Genomic DNA, 17617 nt, shown 5'->3' with positions numbered 1-17617 from the left:
GACCCGGCGAAACAAAAAAGCCTATTCAGTGAAACTCAGCAGCCAAAAAAAAAAAAAAACGGCATTCAACAATGCTTAAATTCAGGTAAAAAAAAAAAAAAAACAATGCTTGAACAAATAAATGGCAGGCATATTTAGAGTGCTCAAATAGAATTATCTTTATTAAGATACTAATGAGTAACGAAAAAATGGAAAGCATATTCAGGCAAAGAATAATGCTTTAACAATTAATATTAACCACTAACAATTAATATCAATTTAAAAATTCAAAATTTATATAGTATAATATACATATCGAATCAATTAATAATTAAAAAAAATCAAGTAGGAGTTTGCAAACAAATACTCCCCGTTTAAAAATACAAATTATTTTTAAAGGATTAAATATTAAAAAATATAAATTATTTTTAATCTTTTAAAATATAATTATTATCTTTTTTTAAAGTGTCCTTATTAAATAAATTATTTATATTTATTTTAGGGTGAAGTACTCTTATTAAATAAAAAAATAAAAAAATAATATTAATTTGAAGATAAATAACTACTCCCTCTGATTTTATTTATAGAAAAAATTATTACTTTTAATTTATTTTATATATAAACAAAATCATATTTTTCAATTGGTATTTATTGCAAATTTTTTAAATTATTCTTTATAATTTTATCATTCATAGTTATAAGAAACAATGCATGAAGGCTTGATTAACACGATTAATCAACGGTATTGTAATCTAATTTTTTTATTTTCAGACACAATTAATATAATTAATTAATTTTTTTAAAATTATGTAATATAATTTTTTCTCTTATAAATAGAAACGGGAGAAATATTTTATTGAAAAGTAAAATTTAATTAAAAATGTCTTACATTTTTAATGGAGATTATAAAAAATTTAAATATTTGAACCAAATAATTTTGAATAACAAAAAAGGTAACTACTTGTATATTGATATTATATTTTTAATTAACGCATAATAAGACCATACATTTATTTATTTTTCTGCAATAAGAACATTTGTTTATGATTTAATATAACACATGTTTAACTTTTAGATAAAAAATATACGTGAAATGCTTTCAGATTCTCAACTTCATATAAATCCCGTCTTTTGATTAAAAAAAAAAAAAGATTCCCGTCTTTCTGGAAGTTTCTATTTTTTTTAATCCTATTGATATTTTTCTGTGCAATCAAATTTAAAAATATAAAACATAAAAATAAAATAGATAAATATGACTGCTTTACTATTTTTCTAGTATTTATTAATATTAGTATAATCTGCAAAACTTTTTCCTGCGAGTGATAAATGCGTTGCGGTAGTTAAAATGGACATGCGCTGTTATTTTATTGTTCATTTACTATTTGTCAATATTATTTAAATTATTTATTTATGTTTTCTTGCCAACAATTAATTTTTTTTATTTTTTACATTCAAATAATTTTATTTCTTATCTTTCGGCATTCGTTGAGGGTGACTGTCGGAGGCTCGTTTATAAATTGGAAGCCTTTCCATGAATCCGTTGTGCTTCACATTGTTGATTGTCTCCGTGATCAGGGGCACCCATTGAAGCTCTTCACCTTTCACTGTGCTTTTCCGGCGGAGGGCGACAGTAGTTTGTTCGGGAACCTATTAGCTTGAAACCCACGGGATCATCATAATCTGGGTCTTCCGGGAATTTGGCCTTTGTCTCTTTCTGTCTCTAGCTTTGTAACATCTTCCCCCGCTTAATTTTATTTCCCCATTCACTGAGCTCAGTGCATCAACACCCGTTATAGTGTTTTTAGGTGCTAAATTTCAAGCATTACCTAATTACTTGGCCTTCTTGACTGAATTTGACTGGGTTAGATAGAGAGTTCCACATAAGTTCAGAGTGAGTGGGAGATAGAGAGAGATGACGACTCGGAACATCGAGAAGATGGGTTCCATTGATGCTCAACTGAGGTTACTAGCGCCGGGAAAGGTGTCTGAGGATGATAAGCTAGTCGAGTACGATGCTCTGTTGATGGACCGATTCCTTGACATTCTTCAGGATTTGCATGGTGGAGACATCAGAGAAACGGTACTGCGATTTTTGCCCCCTTTTCTATTTGGTTTTTTTGGGCCAAGGAAAGATGACATTTGTGACAGACTTTTAACTTTGTTCTTAAAGCCTGTATACTTTGTTAAGAAGTTCTTTGAACATGATTACTGCGTAAGGCTTATTCCCTCATTTTTATTAATGTTGTAAATTTGTGATACACAAGGTTTCTATTTATCGGTTTTGATCAAGGTTTTGCTATGCACAAGATTTTGGAAGCCCACGTTAATGATCCCCAACGAATTCAAGAATTTTTTTGCGTTTTATGAATTTCATCTTGATCTTTCGTGGTTTGAGCGATTGTGTTAATTGGAATGGGTTTGTCGATGTTTTTCTTTTGTTGTTATACATAAATTTTAAATTTTAACTTTCAATCATAACACATCGATCATTCCCCTGTCCACGCAAACTTTTGTTTCTAGAGTCTTTTTTTTTTTTGGGCTTACTGAATTAGTGCTGTGATGTTGTTAGGTTCAAGATTGCTATGAGCTGTCAGCTGTTTATGAAGGGAAGCATGACCCTGAGAAGTTGGAGGAGCTTGGGAATAAGCTGACTGGTCTTGATGCTGGGGATTCTATCGTGGTTGCCAAATCATTTTCTCACATGCTGAATTTGGCCAACTCGGCAGAGGAAGTCCAGATAGCCTACCGAAGAAGGACCAAGTTATTAAAGAAGGGTGATTTTGCTGACGAGAACTTGGCCATCACTGAATCTGACCTTGAAGAGACCTTCAAGAGGCTTGTGAATCAATTGAAGAAGACCCCGCAGGAAGTGTTTGATGCTTTGAAGAACCAAACTGTAGATTTGGTCCTGACTGCTCATCCTACTCAATCTGTCCGTAGATCTTTGCTGCAAAAGCATGCTAGGTTAGTTCATTTCTTACGTTATCAATTAGCTGCAGTATAAACTTTAACATCTAGTGATATAGCCTACTACTCCTAGTTCTGGTATTGAAGATATATAATGCATGGATACTTTAAGATAGAGCCATGTCTGTGTTGGACTCTTGTATTGGACATGTTGGAGCACATCAATGTTCATGTATATGCTTGAAATGTTGTCATTCTGCTCTATTCGTGCCAGTTTTGCCTCATGCCTGCAGTGCCTATGCTTTCTAGCATCAGAGCATTTTTTTTTCTTTTTTGAAAAAAAAAATTCTGTTGACAAAGATTTTTCCCTTTTTCAGGATAAGGAATTGCTTAACCCAGTTATACGCTAAAGATATAACACCTGATGATAAGCAGGAACTTGATGAGGCTTTACAGAGAGAGGTGAGTGATTGGTGAATATTAAATGTAACTCTGCTGTTCCATAAATACACTATAAAATATAAATTAATTATGATCGGATGATTCTCCAAGTGTAGTGCTATTTCACTCAAGTGATCTGTGATCTATAATGAAAATTGTCAATGATGTTGGCTTTAGCTGTGTTAATTTGTCTGTTCTCCTTTGAACTTCCTTTTTAGTGTCAGTTTAGTAAGATTCTTATTAACATTATTGTAGATAGAAATGGCAGTGGTAAAGCTATGACTCTAATGATGTTTCCTTAATCTGTAGATTCAAGCTGCTTTTCGTACAGATGAAATTAAAAGGAGTCCTCCAACCCCTCAAGATGAGATGAGGGCAGGGATGAGCTACTTTCATGAAACAATCTGGAAAGGCGTACCTAAGTTTTTGCGCCGGGTTGACACAGCTCTGAAGAACATTGGAATAAATGAACGTGTGCCATATAATGCCCCCGTTATTCAATTCTCTTCTTGGATGGGAGGGGATCGTGATGGTATCTTTCTTTTCCTCAGGCAATTGATTAATATGCATATTTGTTTCTGATTTTACTTACCAAACCTTTCCTCATAAAGTAATGTTCACATTATTGAATTTCCTTGCCTTTTATTTTTCTATGGATTCATGTGGCATAAATTCTAAGATATCTGTTTACCTGGTCCTTGATTCTTCTTCAATGGACGCTCACCGTCACTCTCTCGTGCATACTGTTTGAAGTGTTGCTTGTAATCTTGGACTATACAGTTCTTTGCTTCCTTACAATATGTGCCATGTTTGTTGCAGGAAATCCCAGAGTAACCCCAGAAGTTACTAGAGATGTTTGCTTACTGGCTAGAATGATGGCTGCTAATTTGTACTTCTCTCAGATAGAAGATCTTATGTTTGAGGTATAATATAGGCTCGTCACTACCTTCAATTTTTCCTGTGTTTAGCATCAAGGCCATTGCCCTCATCATACAACTTGCTTAGTTCTAACTCCTTTTTCTGTTTGATAGTTGTCAATGTGGCGCTGCAATGATGAGCTCCGTGCTCGTGCTGATCAACTCCATAGTTCAACAAAGAGAGATATAAAACATTATATTGGTTAGTACCTCTGATATTATTATTGTTGTTGTTATTGTTGTTTCAACAAAGAGAGGTATAAAACATTATATTGGTTAGTACCTCTGATATTATTATTGTTGTCGCCGCCGCCGCCGCCGTCGACTATTGAAACTGAACAAGATCTCAAAATACCAATTCCAAACCAAAGATGAACCTTTTTATATTTGATATTAGTTAAATTATGATTATCAGATATTTGATGCTGTTGAATATTTTGATAACTAGTTCTTATTGGCCTTGAATGTCATAGTGATTGATGCTTGATTGATGCAGAGTTTTGGAAACAGATTCCTCCTAATGAGCCATATCGTGTTATTCTTGGTGATGTGAGAGACAAACTGTATAATACTCGTGAACATGCTCGTCAAATATTAGCTAATGGGACCTCTGACATCCCTGAGGAGACGACCTTCACAAATGTGGAGCAGGTAGTGTTCTTACTATGACCTAATAAACTCTGTGACAGGATAAAGACAAGGGTTGAGAAATACAATATATGCTTCTCTCTTTATTGTTCTTAGCTTTCATTTGGAACACATCTAATACCTAGGTCGTATGCTAAAACTTTGCCTGTAGGGTTCAGCAAACAATAGAACTTGTAGGAATACAATAGTTTTGCTCCTTAGTGTCTTAAATGTTAATATCATAAGAATCAGTGGATAGTGGATACTAAGACTTGAGATGAGATACTGGCTGCCTTAAACCTGATTATGTTTAGATTATATTGAACTTTTAGCCTTAGAAACACTTGATGCATGGCATGATATGATAATTTCACTAACCATCTTGTCATGGTATAGTGGTAGTTTTGCCCCTTAATGTCTAAAATGTTAATCTCATAAGAATCCGTGGATACTGAGACTTGAGATAAGATACTGGCTGCCTTAAACCTGATTATGTTCAGATTACATTGAACTTTTAGCTTTGCAAAGGAAATACTTGATGCATGGCATTGAACTTTTACCTCCTTCCCCCTCACCCAACCATTTTTTTTCCTTGTAGTTCCTGGAGCCTCTTGAACTCTGCTACAGGTCACTCTGTGCATGTGGGGACCGGTCAATAGCTGATGGAACCCTCCTTGATTTCTTACGGCAAGTTTCAACTTTTGGACTTTCACTTGTAAGACTTGACATTCGTCAAGAATCAGACAGGCACACTGATGTTATGGATGCAATTACAAAGCACTTGGGTATTGGTTCTTATCGAGAATGGTCTGAGGAACGCCGGCAGGAATGGCTCTTGTCTGAGCTCAGTGGAAAGCGTCCTCTTTTTGGCCCTGATCTTCCTAAAACTGAAGAAATTTCTGATGTGTTAGAAACCTTCCATGTCATTTCGGAACTTCCACCAGACAATTTTGGTGCCTACATCATCTCAATGGCAACATCTCCATCTGATGTGCTTGCTGTAGAGCTTTTACAGCGTGAATGTCATGTGAAAAAGCCACTAAGGGTTGTCCCCTTGTTTGAAAAGCTTGCTGACCTTGAGGCTGCTCCTGCCGCAGTAGCTCGTCTGTTCTCTGTAGATTGGTACAGAAACCGCATAAATGGGAAGCAAGAAGTTATGATTGGATACTCAGACTCAGGAAAGGATGCTGGCCGCCTTTCTGCAGCTTGGGCACTGTACAAGGCACAAGAAGAGCTCATAAAGGTTGCAAAGGAGTTTGGCATTAAGCTCACGATGTTCCATGGCAGAGGGGGGACTGTTGGAAGAGGAGGAGGTCCCACTCATCTTGCAATACTATCGCAGCCACCAGAGACCATTCATGGGTCACTTCGTGTAACGGTTCAAGGTGAAGTGATTGAGCAGTCGTTTGGGGAAGAACACTTGTGCTTCAGAACACTTGAGCGTTTCACTGCCGCAACGTTAGAGCATGGAATGCATCCTCCAGTGTCCCCAAAACCAGAATGGCGAGCTCTCATGAATGAGATGGCAGTTACTGCAACAAAGGAGTATCGCTCTGTTGTTTTCCAGGAACCCCGTTTTGTTGAATACTTCCGATGTGTAAGTATTGGTCTCCTATCTTGTATTAGCCTCAGAAAGATGCTTCTTGAAAATCTCCCAATGCAAGTGAACTCTTTTCCAAAACAAGGGTATAGTTAAGATGAATATTCCAATTTCATCAATGATGTTTATGACAAAGTCTTATTTTATGCTCACAGTTTTCCATAATGAGTACATAAGCTACCATCTGGTTTCTTCCCAAATTATTTTCAAAATATTTTGCTTAGAAAATTATCTTCTTTCCCCTTCTTTTTTTTTCCTTTTCCATTCACTTTGAGGATCCTGCAATTTCTTTCTTCTCCTCACTAGTTCTCATTGCCCCTGCAGGCAACACCTGAGCTGGAGTATGGACGTATGAACATTGGCAGCCGTCCCTCAAAAAGAAAGCCAAGTGGAGGCATCGAATCGCTTCGGGCGATTCCTTGGATCTTTGCTTGGACCCAAACAAGGTTTCACCTACCAGTGTGGCTTGGCTTTGGGTCAGCATTTAAGCATGTGATTGAGGGGGACCCCAAGTATCTCCAAATGCTTCGAGATATGTATAATCAGTGGCCTTTCTTCAGAGTAACTCTTGATTTGATTGAGATGGTGTTTGCCAAGGGAGACCCAGGAATTGCTTCTTTATATGACAAACTTCTAGTGTCTGGAGAGCTACGGCCATTTGGAGAGCGCTTAAGATCTAAATATGAAGAAACAAAAAGCCTTCTTCTCCAGGTGAACTTATTTTATGCTACTAACTTTCCTTTGAGTTCTTATATTTGCTGCTGCTGCTGCTGATTAAGTTCCTTTTCTGTAGTTCAGCCGCTATTATATCATAACTTCATGCCTATATGCTGAAAGCTTGGCAGTGATCGATTATAGACATTAATAGTATTTACTTCAGAACGTTTTCTCCTTAATGCCTCTGTTTTTGGAGTTAGACATTTTAAACTTTTTTCTTAACCCTTTATTTGGATGGGGAGAAAAATAGTGGGGAAGGAATACTAGGAAGGGAAAAATCCTGGAAATTTCTTCTCCTAGTTTTCTCTCTTTCCTATTTTCTTTCAAATTTTCTCTCAATCTAAACCAAGCAAGGATGAGGCACGTCTTAAAACTCAATGATGCTGGTCAAATTCTTTACTGTTTAATAGTTCTTTTCTTTTAATTTCTAAATTAGGATCTCATAATTAGTACTTTTACACCTAGCCTAGTTGAAGTTTGTCACCTCGTTTACGTGCATTCACATGATGCTTAATGTTGTTTCCTTTTCTATGCTGCCTGAAGATTGCTGGGCACAGACATGTTCTTGAGGGAGACCCATACTTAAAGCAAAGACTCCGACTTCGCGATTCATACACGACGACTCTCAATGTCTTGCAAGCCTACACTCTGAAGCGAATCCGTGATCCAGACTACCATGTGAAGCTGAGGCCACATTTGTCGAAGGATCACATGGAATCAACCAAACCAGCAGCAGAGCTTGTGAAGCTTAACCCCACAAGCGACTATGCCCCTGGTCTGGAGGACACTCTTATTTTGACCATGAAGGGTATTGCTGCTGGCATGCAAAACACTGGTTAAACATTTCCTTTGATTTTTATGTTTCGGCTGCAGCTATATATATATTATATATATAATGTTCTTGTTGTCTATGATCTCCGTGATATGATATATATATATATATATATATATATAATGTTCTTGTTGTCTATGATCTCCGTGATATGATGATACTTTGTTTTGTGAACTTTATGATGGCATGGCACATATTGAATGCTTTTACTGAACATGTCGTAAACTGGTTAACTACTACTAGACGACGTCTTACACGATACCACTTCAAAACCAAAGTAGAACTTTTTAATATTTGACATTATGTAAATTATTATTATTATATTCTTTTTGGTCCTAAATGTAGAAGCTAGTCAACTATTAATACAATTTAAGAAAATTAGGTGACTTATTTTTTTGGAAAAAAATTGTGCCCAAATTTTCTAAAATTAATTGTTAACTAAAAATAAATTTACATGAACAATTTTATGACCTAAAATATATTTTTTGTTGTTAGTTTTTCCCTATTGTTTTATTGGAATGATTATGAAAATTCTCTCTTGAGGAAAATTTACACAAGATTATTAAATTCAATTTTTTTTTGGTTTATCATTTGGAGATTTTTTTTAAAAAATAAGATATAGAATAAAATGAGTATATATTTTTATTTTTAAAAAATTAAATGAAAATTATTAAAATGTTTAGTTATTATATTTTGACAGGAATAAAATATTAAGAATAAAATATTAAGAACATCCCAACATTTTAATGCTTATCCTCCCTTATTTATTCTTGTATGCTTTTATCATATCACCAATCAACTAATTTCATGTTTTTTATTCGAAATAATAATTTTGAGCTGAGAAACTTTCGACTTTAAAATTTGAAATATTTGGTTTTAGAACTTTTATCTTAGAAAGAGATGGCACGGCTTAAAATTAAACAGGGGCAAAGGTAACATGTGGATCAACTAGAGGCAAGTTGATGGCTGCGTTTTTTAACTTTTTATATCGATATATGTAGATATAAATAGGTATGGATATATAGTTGATTTTATGTCAATAAAGAAGACATACTTAACAAGAGCTTCTTAATTCTATAGCATGTCATGCTCCTTTTAAAAAAAGGGAGGTTACTTTAATACGGGGAAATGGTTAGTGAAAGTTTTCATTATGTGAACTAACTGTTTGTATTCATTATTAATATGTGAATGCATGTTTTTAAGTAAAAAAAAAAAAAAAAAGCAGAGGTTATCGGTTTTATCTCCATACGGTTAAGGAATATGTTTGTTACCTTTTCTTTTAACATAAGGGTCACTATGTAGGTATGTGCGTATGAGGTGTGTTTGCATTTGATATATTTGTTTAAAAGAAAGAGACATAACTTTTTTTAATTTATTTTCAAAACACTTTTTTTTTTTCAACTTTTCAATTTCATTATTTGAAATAAATAGATCTTTATGGGTTTATCTTTTAAATGATACTGTATTATGATATGAAATTTGATTAGATTATCAATTACCCCTATAAACAATTACTTATTTTTATGATTTGCTTAAAAAATAATAATATGAATATAAAAATAAAATAAAATAACTCGTCCTACAATTATCGGAATCATAGCTCTTCATGAATATAATATATTATAGCGAGAGACATAAATATAATATTATATCCTATACAATATAAAAGATAATAGATAATATTCTGCAAAAGAAGAAGAAGATAATACGGTAGATAGTAAATAGATAATAGATAAATGTGCAGGCCAATCTGACTAAATTATATTTATCTCAGTTAGTATTTTTTTAAAATAAAGTCAAATATTATTAATACATAAAAAAAAATTACAGACCCAAAAAACCCCTTGGCAGAACATTTAAGGGCCAAACATAGCAGGACAAAAGAAAATAACAGAGGACAAGCAGGCTCAAAAGAAACATGTAGGCATCATGCACCGAGCACCATAAAGACACCAGACAGACCTGAAAAACATACGAAACCCAGAGAAGCAAAGCTCAAATCATGCTTATCTTGATCTTGCAAATGTTGTTGAGTTGAACTCGCAATGATGATATGAAGAACTGGCTTAAAAGCTAATTCACAATGAACTGATTTAAGTGCAGCGAGTAAATTACTGAATCATACAAGTTTTGATTTAGTAAATCTTCTCACAAGGATTTTGAAAGCCAAAGCTTGATATGAGGAAAATCCATGACATTGGACAGAGCATATCTGGATGAATCAAGGAAGCAAAACCTGGAACAAAGCAAACGAAACAGAACAAGACAAGAGAAAAACATTGCAGCGCAACATTTTGGATTTCCATGCAGCTGCAATGCATGGAGATCCTCAGCAAAATCATAAAAGTATGCGAGGTTCTTTGGGAAGAATCTCGCAAAACCCCAACTCTGTTCCACTGCTAAAGAATAGAGTTTGCTTGCGTTTGAGGTATGACCGAATTGAGCCTGTAATGGTAACAAGTCCGAAATCATCTCTGTTAGTATTTGAAAAATTATATGAACTTTATTTTATTTTAAAGAAAAAACACAACTTTTAATCCCTATATTTTTGCACGTAATTTGCCATTAATTCCTACATTTTATTTTCGGTGTTCTAAGTTCCTACCATTTTTTTTGTCTACACTTTAGGTCTTGGCACTTTTAAAGGAGTGTGGATGAGGCATTAACGGTGTTAATTATATTGATGTAGATACATTTTTAATTATATGATGACATATTAGTTGGTGGCTCATGTGTATTTTTTCTATGACAAAAAAAAAAAGCTTATATGTAATCCCTCAAATCTTTATGAGAAGACACTTTTAATCATTTTACGCATCTTAAAAAATTCATTTTTTTAATATCATAAAAAATGATATGTACTTTCATTTTTACTCTTGGCTTTAAATAATGATATAACTACATTAAATACTTTCACATTAATTAATAAAAGGTAAAATTCAAAAAATAATTTAATTATTACAAAGTGTCTTATCTTTTAGGCAAAAAAATTCTTCTAAAATATGTTTTGTAAATAGGACCCGAGGGAGTATTTTTTTTTAATAATCAAAAAGTGAAAAGAATTTGTCCTAATCCCAAACCTAAAGAATATATTTTATAGACATTGAAAAATAATAAACCATCTCGAATCTAACACTAAACCTGACTTTGGAGCACAAAATTACAAGAAAAATACTCTGAAGCACAGAATTGTTGCGAACTTAAAAATGGACACGTAACATTTTCTTGTAATCTTAAATCCTATTGTTATATATATAATAATTATTAAAAAATACACATCAGTTTTTTTCCTACAAAAAATACACACAAGCTTTTTTTTTCAAAAAAAACTCCCTCTGTTCAAAAATATAAGGTATTTTTAACTGAATCTTACCCCAATAAAGTAGTTATCTACTTTCAAATTAATCCTATTTTTTATATTTATCCCTATTAAACACTCTATAATAAATATAAAGTCATATTAATATAGGCACTTTTGAAAAAAAAAATAACTATACTTTAAAAGACTAAAAATGCCTTACATTTTTTAACATCCAACTCTTTAAAAAATATCTTATATTTTTGAACGGAGGAAGTACACATTAGCCATTAACTAACACGTCACTATATAATTAACGGTATTATTATCCATATCAGCATAATTAACACCGTTAATATCACATTAGCACCCCTCTGAAAGTGTAGAGACCTAAAGTGAAAACGGAGAAAACTGTAGGGACTTAAAATATTAAAAATAAAGTGTAGAAACAAATGATAAATCATATGTAAAGTGTAGGAATTGAAAATCATGTTTTTCCTATTTTAAAATTAAACATGTCAACATTATTGTAGAATCAAATAACAATTTGACTCTTAAACTATGATTTCTACAATTTCTTTTATGTAATTTCTTAGTTTTTTCTAATAATTTTTGAAATATTTTTTTAATTTGTTAATCAACTAACTCTTAAAGTTAAGGGAAAACCACATCTCAGTCCTATAGTGTTACATTGTTTTGATCCTGATCCCTATAATTTTTTCTTCAAAATACACCCCTCATAATTTACGCCGTTAGAAATCTGAAAAATAGTTTTAGGACCATGACGTGCACAAATGACATTAAAATTTTATATGTAGTTACTTTGTTGTAGCAAGTGGCACAACATGCTTGATCAAAATTGAAACCCATGCTAACAGGGCAACTAAGAAACCTCACCAGACGCTGAACCTTGAACGATCTACTGATTGTTAATACAGGACCTCAAAACGTTCTACTCACCTTCTTCTTCCAAGCATCTCGCCGACCTTGAGTCCATTCATACTACAATGCCTTGATTTGTGCCATCTCCTCTAATGTGCTTACCACCTTCATCTTTGAAGTCTTTGCAACTGTGTCTTTGAGTTGTCTTGACATTCAATTGGCCTTATGGCATCGCCACTTTGTCTCCCTTTTTAATTCCCCATTGTAGTCCTTTTGGTGATTATACTATAAATTCAGGAGTTTATATTTCTTTGACAATATTCCCTAAACTTTGGCTTCCTTTTATGATTTGGTGATGCATTAAAGCAAAATCATATCCAAAGTCCTTACTATAACAACCAAAATAGTACGATTTATTAGCCGTATGAAAAATAGAAAATGCTTTAATGGCCACTAAACGTGGATCAAGATGGTTAACGTGTGCATGACAATACTTGCAAGATAAGCTTTTAGACGTACCCCCAAAAAAAAAAAAAAACTTTACACTATATATACATATACATAAACATACATACATGTATATTTCAGAAGTTATTTTGATAACCTCGGTTTTTTGTCGTAATAACAGAGATATACAGAGAATCCTTTACATTGTACTATTCTAGGCGTTAGGTGTGTGTGAGCTGAGATGATTAAATATGAATGCAAACATAAAAAAGGGCGTGTATTCAGTTCTTAGAAAAATCATCTATATGAGATACTCTTTCGCCATTACAGAATGTGCATTATCATCTCCACAGGATCGGAAAGTCCATTGAAACATGACAATAATTTTTTTTAAAAAAATCTAGACCCATAGTTCAAAGAAGAATTCAATGATCTCCCTCGATCTCTGGCCTGTCTACAGTTTTCTTGATCTCCCAGAGAAGAATTTGATGGTTTCCCTTCCCTGTCTTGAACTCTTACTCGTTCCAAACAGCTTTCTCCTTTCGATCTATACAACCCGACTCCTCTTGGCAACACCTCAATATGTTTACTTAATATGCGTGGCAATGTATGTCCTTATGTGTTCTTGGTCAGACCTTATTTAGAAACACGTCATCCCCCATCACCTTAAACTAACGGAATGCGAAAGATTTACAGACGGAAGGACTAAGTATGAGGACCTAGTTAAAACAACAGAAAATTACAAGGACCTTATTTAAAATTTGGTGAAACTATAAGTATCCGAAGATTAATTTTTCTTTAAAGTTATTGATGGAGAAGATTGCAATGATTTTAAATATTTAGAGTAAAAATGTTTTAAACAAAAAAGAAGAGGAAGTTTTGAATTCTAAATATTCTTGAATATCCAGTTGAAGGCCAAATTGTCATTTATCCTTATTTTTACTGTATCATCTCATTTCCTGAACTAATAAGTAATGACATGCAATCAATGGAATCAAAATATGCATCGTAAAAATTTCATTTATTCTGGGCCAAAAAAGCATTTCATTTATTACGATAACAAAGTCTTCACTATTTATTACTTTGAGCACTTCAACCATTAATGTCAACGCGTCAACCGAATGATTTTTTTTTTTTAAAGAAAACATTCAATTGCAACTACTTGCATTGTATTATGAATTAATATTACATTTTTAATCAAAGCAACATTTTTATGGCCTACTATCAAAGCAACAAAAAGTCTATATGTTTATACATAAAATAATATAACCAATAGTAAATTATAATTTTTTATCAGGACCAATATATTATAATATAATCAATGTATAATTTCATATCTAATGATATATTTTTAACTCAATCTTATAATATTTATTTATCTCGGATTTCTATTTCTTTTAAAAAAATATGTTTAAACAACCGCATTTATCAAAGAGATTAATTTAAAGAACCGCATTTATCACCTTCCATGTCAGGTTTTATTTACTTTAAACGAGCGTGGGCCCGTTGAATTTTGTGTTGAACGTGGGTGATGATCTCAAAAATTCTCTAGTTCTGTACCCAAAAAAAAAAAAAAAAAAATTCTTAGTTCTTCTCACTCATAACTGAGAGCCTATAAATTGGAGGCCTTCCTTCTACGTATCCTTGTTGCTTCACGTTGTTCTAGCTCCTTGATCAGAGGCACCTGCTTCGGAGCCTATTAACTTCGTCTTCGAGGATTTTGATCACACTCTCTATCTCTATTTCTGTTACAGGTTTTGTAATTTTTGATTCCCCCAGTTTAATTCTGCTTTGCCATTGACTGAGCTCACTGCATTGAGTCAACACACCGTAACAATATATTGAGAAGATGGGTTCCATTGATACTCCAACGAGGTTGCTGGCGCTGCCGGGAGATTTATGCGATTATGATGCTTTGTTGATGGACCAGTTCCTTAACGTTCTTCAGGATTTGCATGGCAAAGACATCACACAAACGGTATTATGATTTTTTGCCCCGTTTTTATTCTACGCCTTTCAGTGTGGTATTTCATGTCTAGGTTAGTTTTCGGGTCAGGGAAAGATCATCTTTGTGACAGACTTTTTACTGATTTCTGAAAGCCCATATGAGTTTTCATGAAGTTATGAACTATTAGAACAAAGTCACCTGGTAAGGCTTATTTCTTCATTCTGATCAATGTTGCAAATTTTTCATCCATAAAGTTACGCATTTATCGGTTTTGATCAAGGTTTTGTAATGCACCAGGTGTTGGAAGCCCAAGTTAATTATTCCCCAAGGAATTCAAGGATCTTTTGCGTTATATAGATTTCATTTTGATCTTCCGTGGTTTGAGCAGTTGTGTTAATCGGAGTGTGGTTTTATGGAAATTTTTCATTTGCGGTCATATATAAATTAACCTTTCTTAGAGGAATCAGAGGATATATGTGTATGCATGTAAATGTTTAATCATAACACATCAACCCCATGGCCACATAAAATTTGCTGCTAGAGTCTGCGTTTTATGACTCACTGAATTAGTGATCTGATGATGAATAGGTTCAAGATTGCTATGAGCTGTCTTCTGAGTATGAAGAAGAGCATGACCCTGACAAGTTGAAGCAGCTCGAGAACAAGCTGACTGGTCTTGATGCTGGGGACTCAATCATGGTGGCCAAGTCATTTTCTCACAAGCTGAATTTGGCCAACTTGGCTGAGGAAGTTCAGATGGCCTACCAAAGAAAGACTGAGTTAATAGAGAATTGTGACTCGGATGATGAGAACACTGAATCAGACATTGAACGGACCTTCAACAAGCTTGTGAAGAAGAAGACTCCTCAAGAAGTTTTTGATGCTTTGAAGAACCAAACTGTAGATTTGGTCCTTACTGCTCATCCTACTCCGTCTGTCCGTAGCTAGAAAAGCATGCTATGTTATTTCATTTCTTATGTTAACTCAACAATTTTCTTTCTTTTTTAATCTTTCTATTGACAAAGATTACCCCCTCTTTCAGGATAAGGAATATCTTAATCCAACCCATTCAAGATATAACACCAATAGATAAGGAGGATCCTCTTGTAAAGCTACAGAGAGAGGTGAGTAATAAATTACATCCAAAAACTTGGTAAGAAATTTATTCGCGGACAAAAACTAATAACAAGTCTTATTCAAGAAAAAACAAGTTCGTATTCCCATTTTAACAATGGTCTATTTTATATTAGTCATTGTCTTTGAATAAGTTTCTTGTCAGGTCTTTGAATGTACTTCTCCCTAAATATAATTTGGTTTATTTCCTATGTACACAATGCATTAATCATAGCCAGATGATTCTCCATGTATATTGCTCTTTCTTTCACCCAAGTCAAGTGTCTATATTTTTAATCATTGATGATTCAAAATTATAGAACATTTATTCACCAAAAAAAAAAATCAATGAATTCCTAAACTTGAAGAATATATATATATATATATATCAAATACATATATTTTCCTTCCCAAATAAAAACCTTTTTCTCCAATGAACTTGCAAGTTTTAAACAGGTAATTTAACTTAAAGACAGTAATAGTATGATATATATATGTGTGTGTGTATGTATATATATATATATATAATAGGACCACTTGTTTTATACCCAAATCATGCCCTTCTACCACGTATATTCCACTGAGACAAAGGGATATACAGTGATATGTTGACGCTGCCAAACCATAAAACTCCACCTACGAATAATGAATTTGATAAGTTTCTTGAATGTGATTATCCTTAAATATAATTTTGTCATTGCCATGTGCACACTAAACATTAATCAGAGCCCGATGATTCTTCATATATATTGCTATTTCTTTCACTCTAGTCAAGTGAAAGTCATCATTGATGTTGGCTTTAACTGTGTTAATCTGTCTGTTCCCCTTAGAACTTCCTTTTTTATATCTATTTAGTGAGATATTTATTGACATTATTGGAAGTAAATGTGTTTTATAGCCATGATTTGATGGCCCAAACTGTAGACGGCAAAGGATGTGGAAAAGGTATAACTCTGATGATGTTTTACTTAACCTGCAGATTCATGCTGCATTTTGTACAGATGAAATTAGAAGGAGTCCTCCAACCCCTCAAGACGAGATGAGGGAAGGAATGAGCTACTTTTATGAAACAATCTGGAAAGGTGTGCCTAAGTTTTTGAGGCGAGTTGACACAGCTCTGAAGAACAATGGAATAAATGAACGTGTGCCATATAATGCCCCTGTTATTCAATTCTCTTCTTGGATGGGAGGGGATCGTGATGGTATCTTTCTTTTCCTCAGGCAATTAATTAATATGCATATTCATTTGATTTTGCTTACCAAACCTTTCCTCATAAAGTAATGTTCACATCATTGAATTTCCTTGCCTTTTATTTTTCTATGTATTCATGTGGCATAAATTCTAAGATATCTGTTTACCTGGCCCTTGATTCTTCTTCAATGGACTCTCACCATCACTCTCTTCTGCATGCCATTTGAAGCGTTGCTTGTAATCTTGCACTATACAGTTCTTTGCTTCCTTACAATATGCCCCATGTTTGTTGCAGGAAATCCCAGAGTAACCCCAGAAGTTACTAGAGATGTTTGCTTACTGGCTAGAATGATGGCTGTTAACTTGTACTTCTCTCAGATAGAAGGTCTTATGTCTGAGGTATAATATAGGCTGGTTAATACCTTCAATTTTTCCTGTGTAGCATCAAGGCCATTGCTCTTATTGCACAACTTGCTTAGTTCTAACTCCTTTTTCTGTTTGGCAGTTGTCAATGTGGCGCTGCAATGACGAGCTCCATGTTTGTGCTGATAAACTCTATAGTTTGTCAAAGAGGGATGCAAAACGTTATATTGGTTAGTAGCTCTGATATTATGTTTTTATCTGAAGGATGCTTCTAACTTTTGTTGGCTTTATAACAGCATAATATGTAATTGCTTTTACTTAACATGTCATAAACTAGTTGACTACTGAAACTGA

At 33.7% G+C, this 17617-nt stretch overlaps 2 protein-coding genes across 2 annotated transcripts; both read left to right on the top strand.

The window, feature by feature from the left end:
* The first annotated feature begins 1517 nt into the window (after window positions 1–1517).
* LOC129297958 (phosphoenolpyruvate carboxylase 2-like) lies at window positions 1518–8229 on the top strand. The gene is made up of 10 exons (XM_054936318.1): window positions 1518–2059; window positions 2549–2943; window positions 3264–3348; window positions 3637–3859; window positions 4147–4250; window positions 4359–4446; window positions 4741–4895; window positions 5470–6468; window positions 6796–7182; window positions 7732–8229. The coding sequence occupies exons 1-10, from the start codon at window positions 1892–1894 to the stop codon at window positions 8026–8028; spliced, it is 2901 nt and encodes a 966-aa protein (XP_054792293.1). The 5' UTR covers window positions 1518–1891; the 3' UTR covers window positions 8029–8229.
* Window positions 8230–14496: 6267 nt separating this feature from the next.
* LOC129297956 (phosphoenolpyruvate carboxylase 2-like) lies at window positions 14497–17493 on the top strand (the record flags this gene model as incomplete). Its single annotated transcript, XM_054936317.1, has 6 exons — window positions 14497–14625; window positions 15184–15539; window positions 15614–15719; window positions 16688–16910; window positions 17196–17299; window positions 17406–17493. Coding segments are annotated over exons 1-6 (1006 nt in total), but the record flags the coding sequence as incomplete, so codon positions are not given.
* Between the last annotated feature and the right edge of the window lie 124 nt (window positions 17494–17617).

Source organism: Prosopis cineraria, unplaced genomic scaffold, assembly GCF_029017545.1.
Source record: "Prosopis cineraria cultivar Desert tree isolate PC_DT_omini unplaced genomic scaffold, ASM2901754v1 PC664, whole genome shotgun sequence".
NCBI classification, from domain to species: Eukaryota; Viridiplantae; Streptophyta; class Magnoliopsida; order Fabales; family Fabaceae; genus Prosopis; species Prosopis cineraria.
Note: the sequence above shows the minus strand (reverse complement) of the source record. Positions and strands in the feature narration are given on the sequence as shown.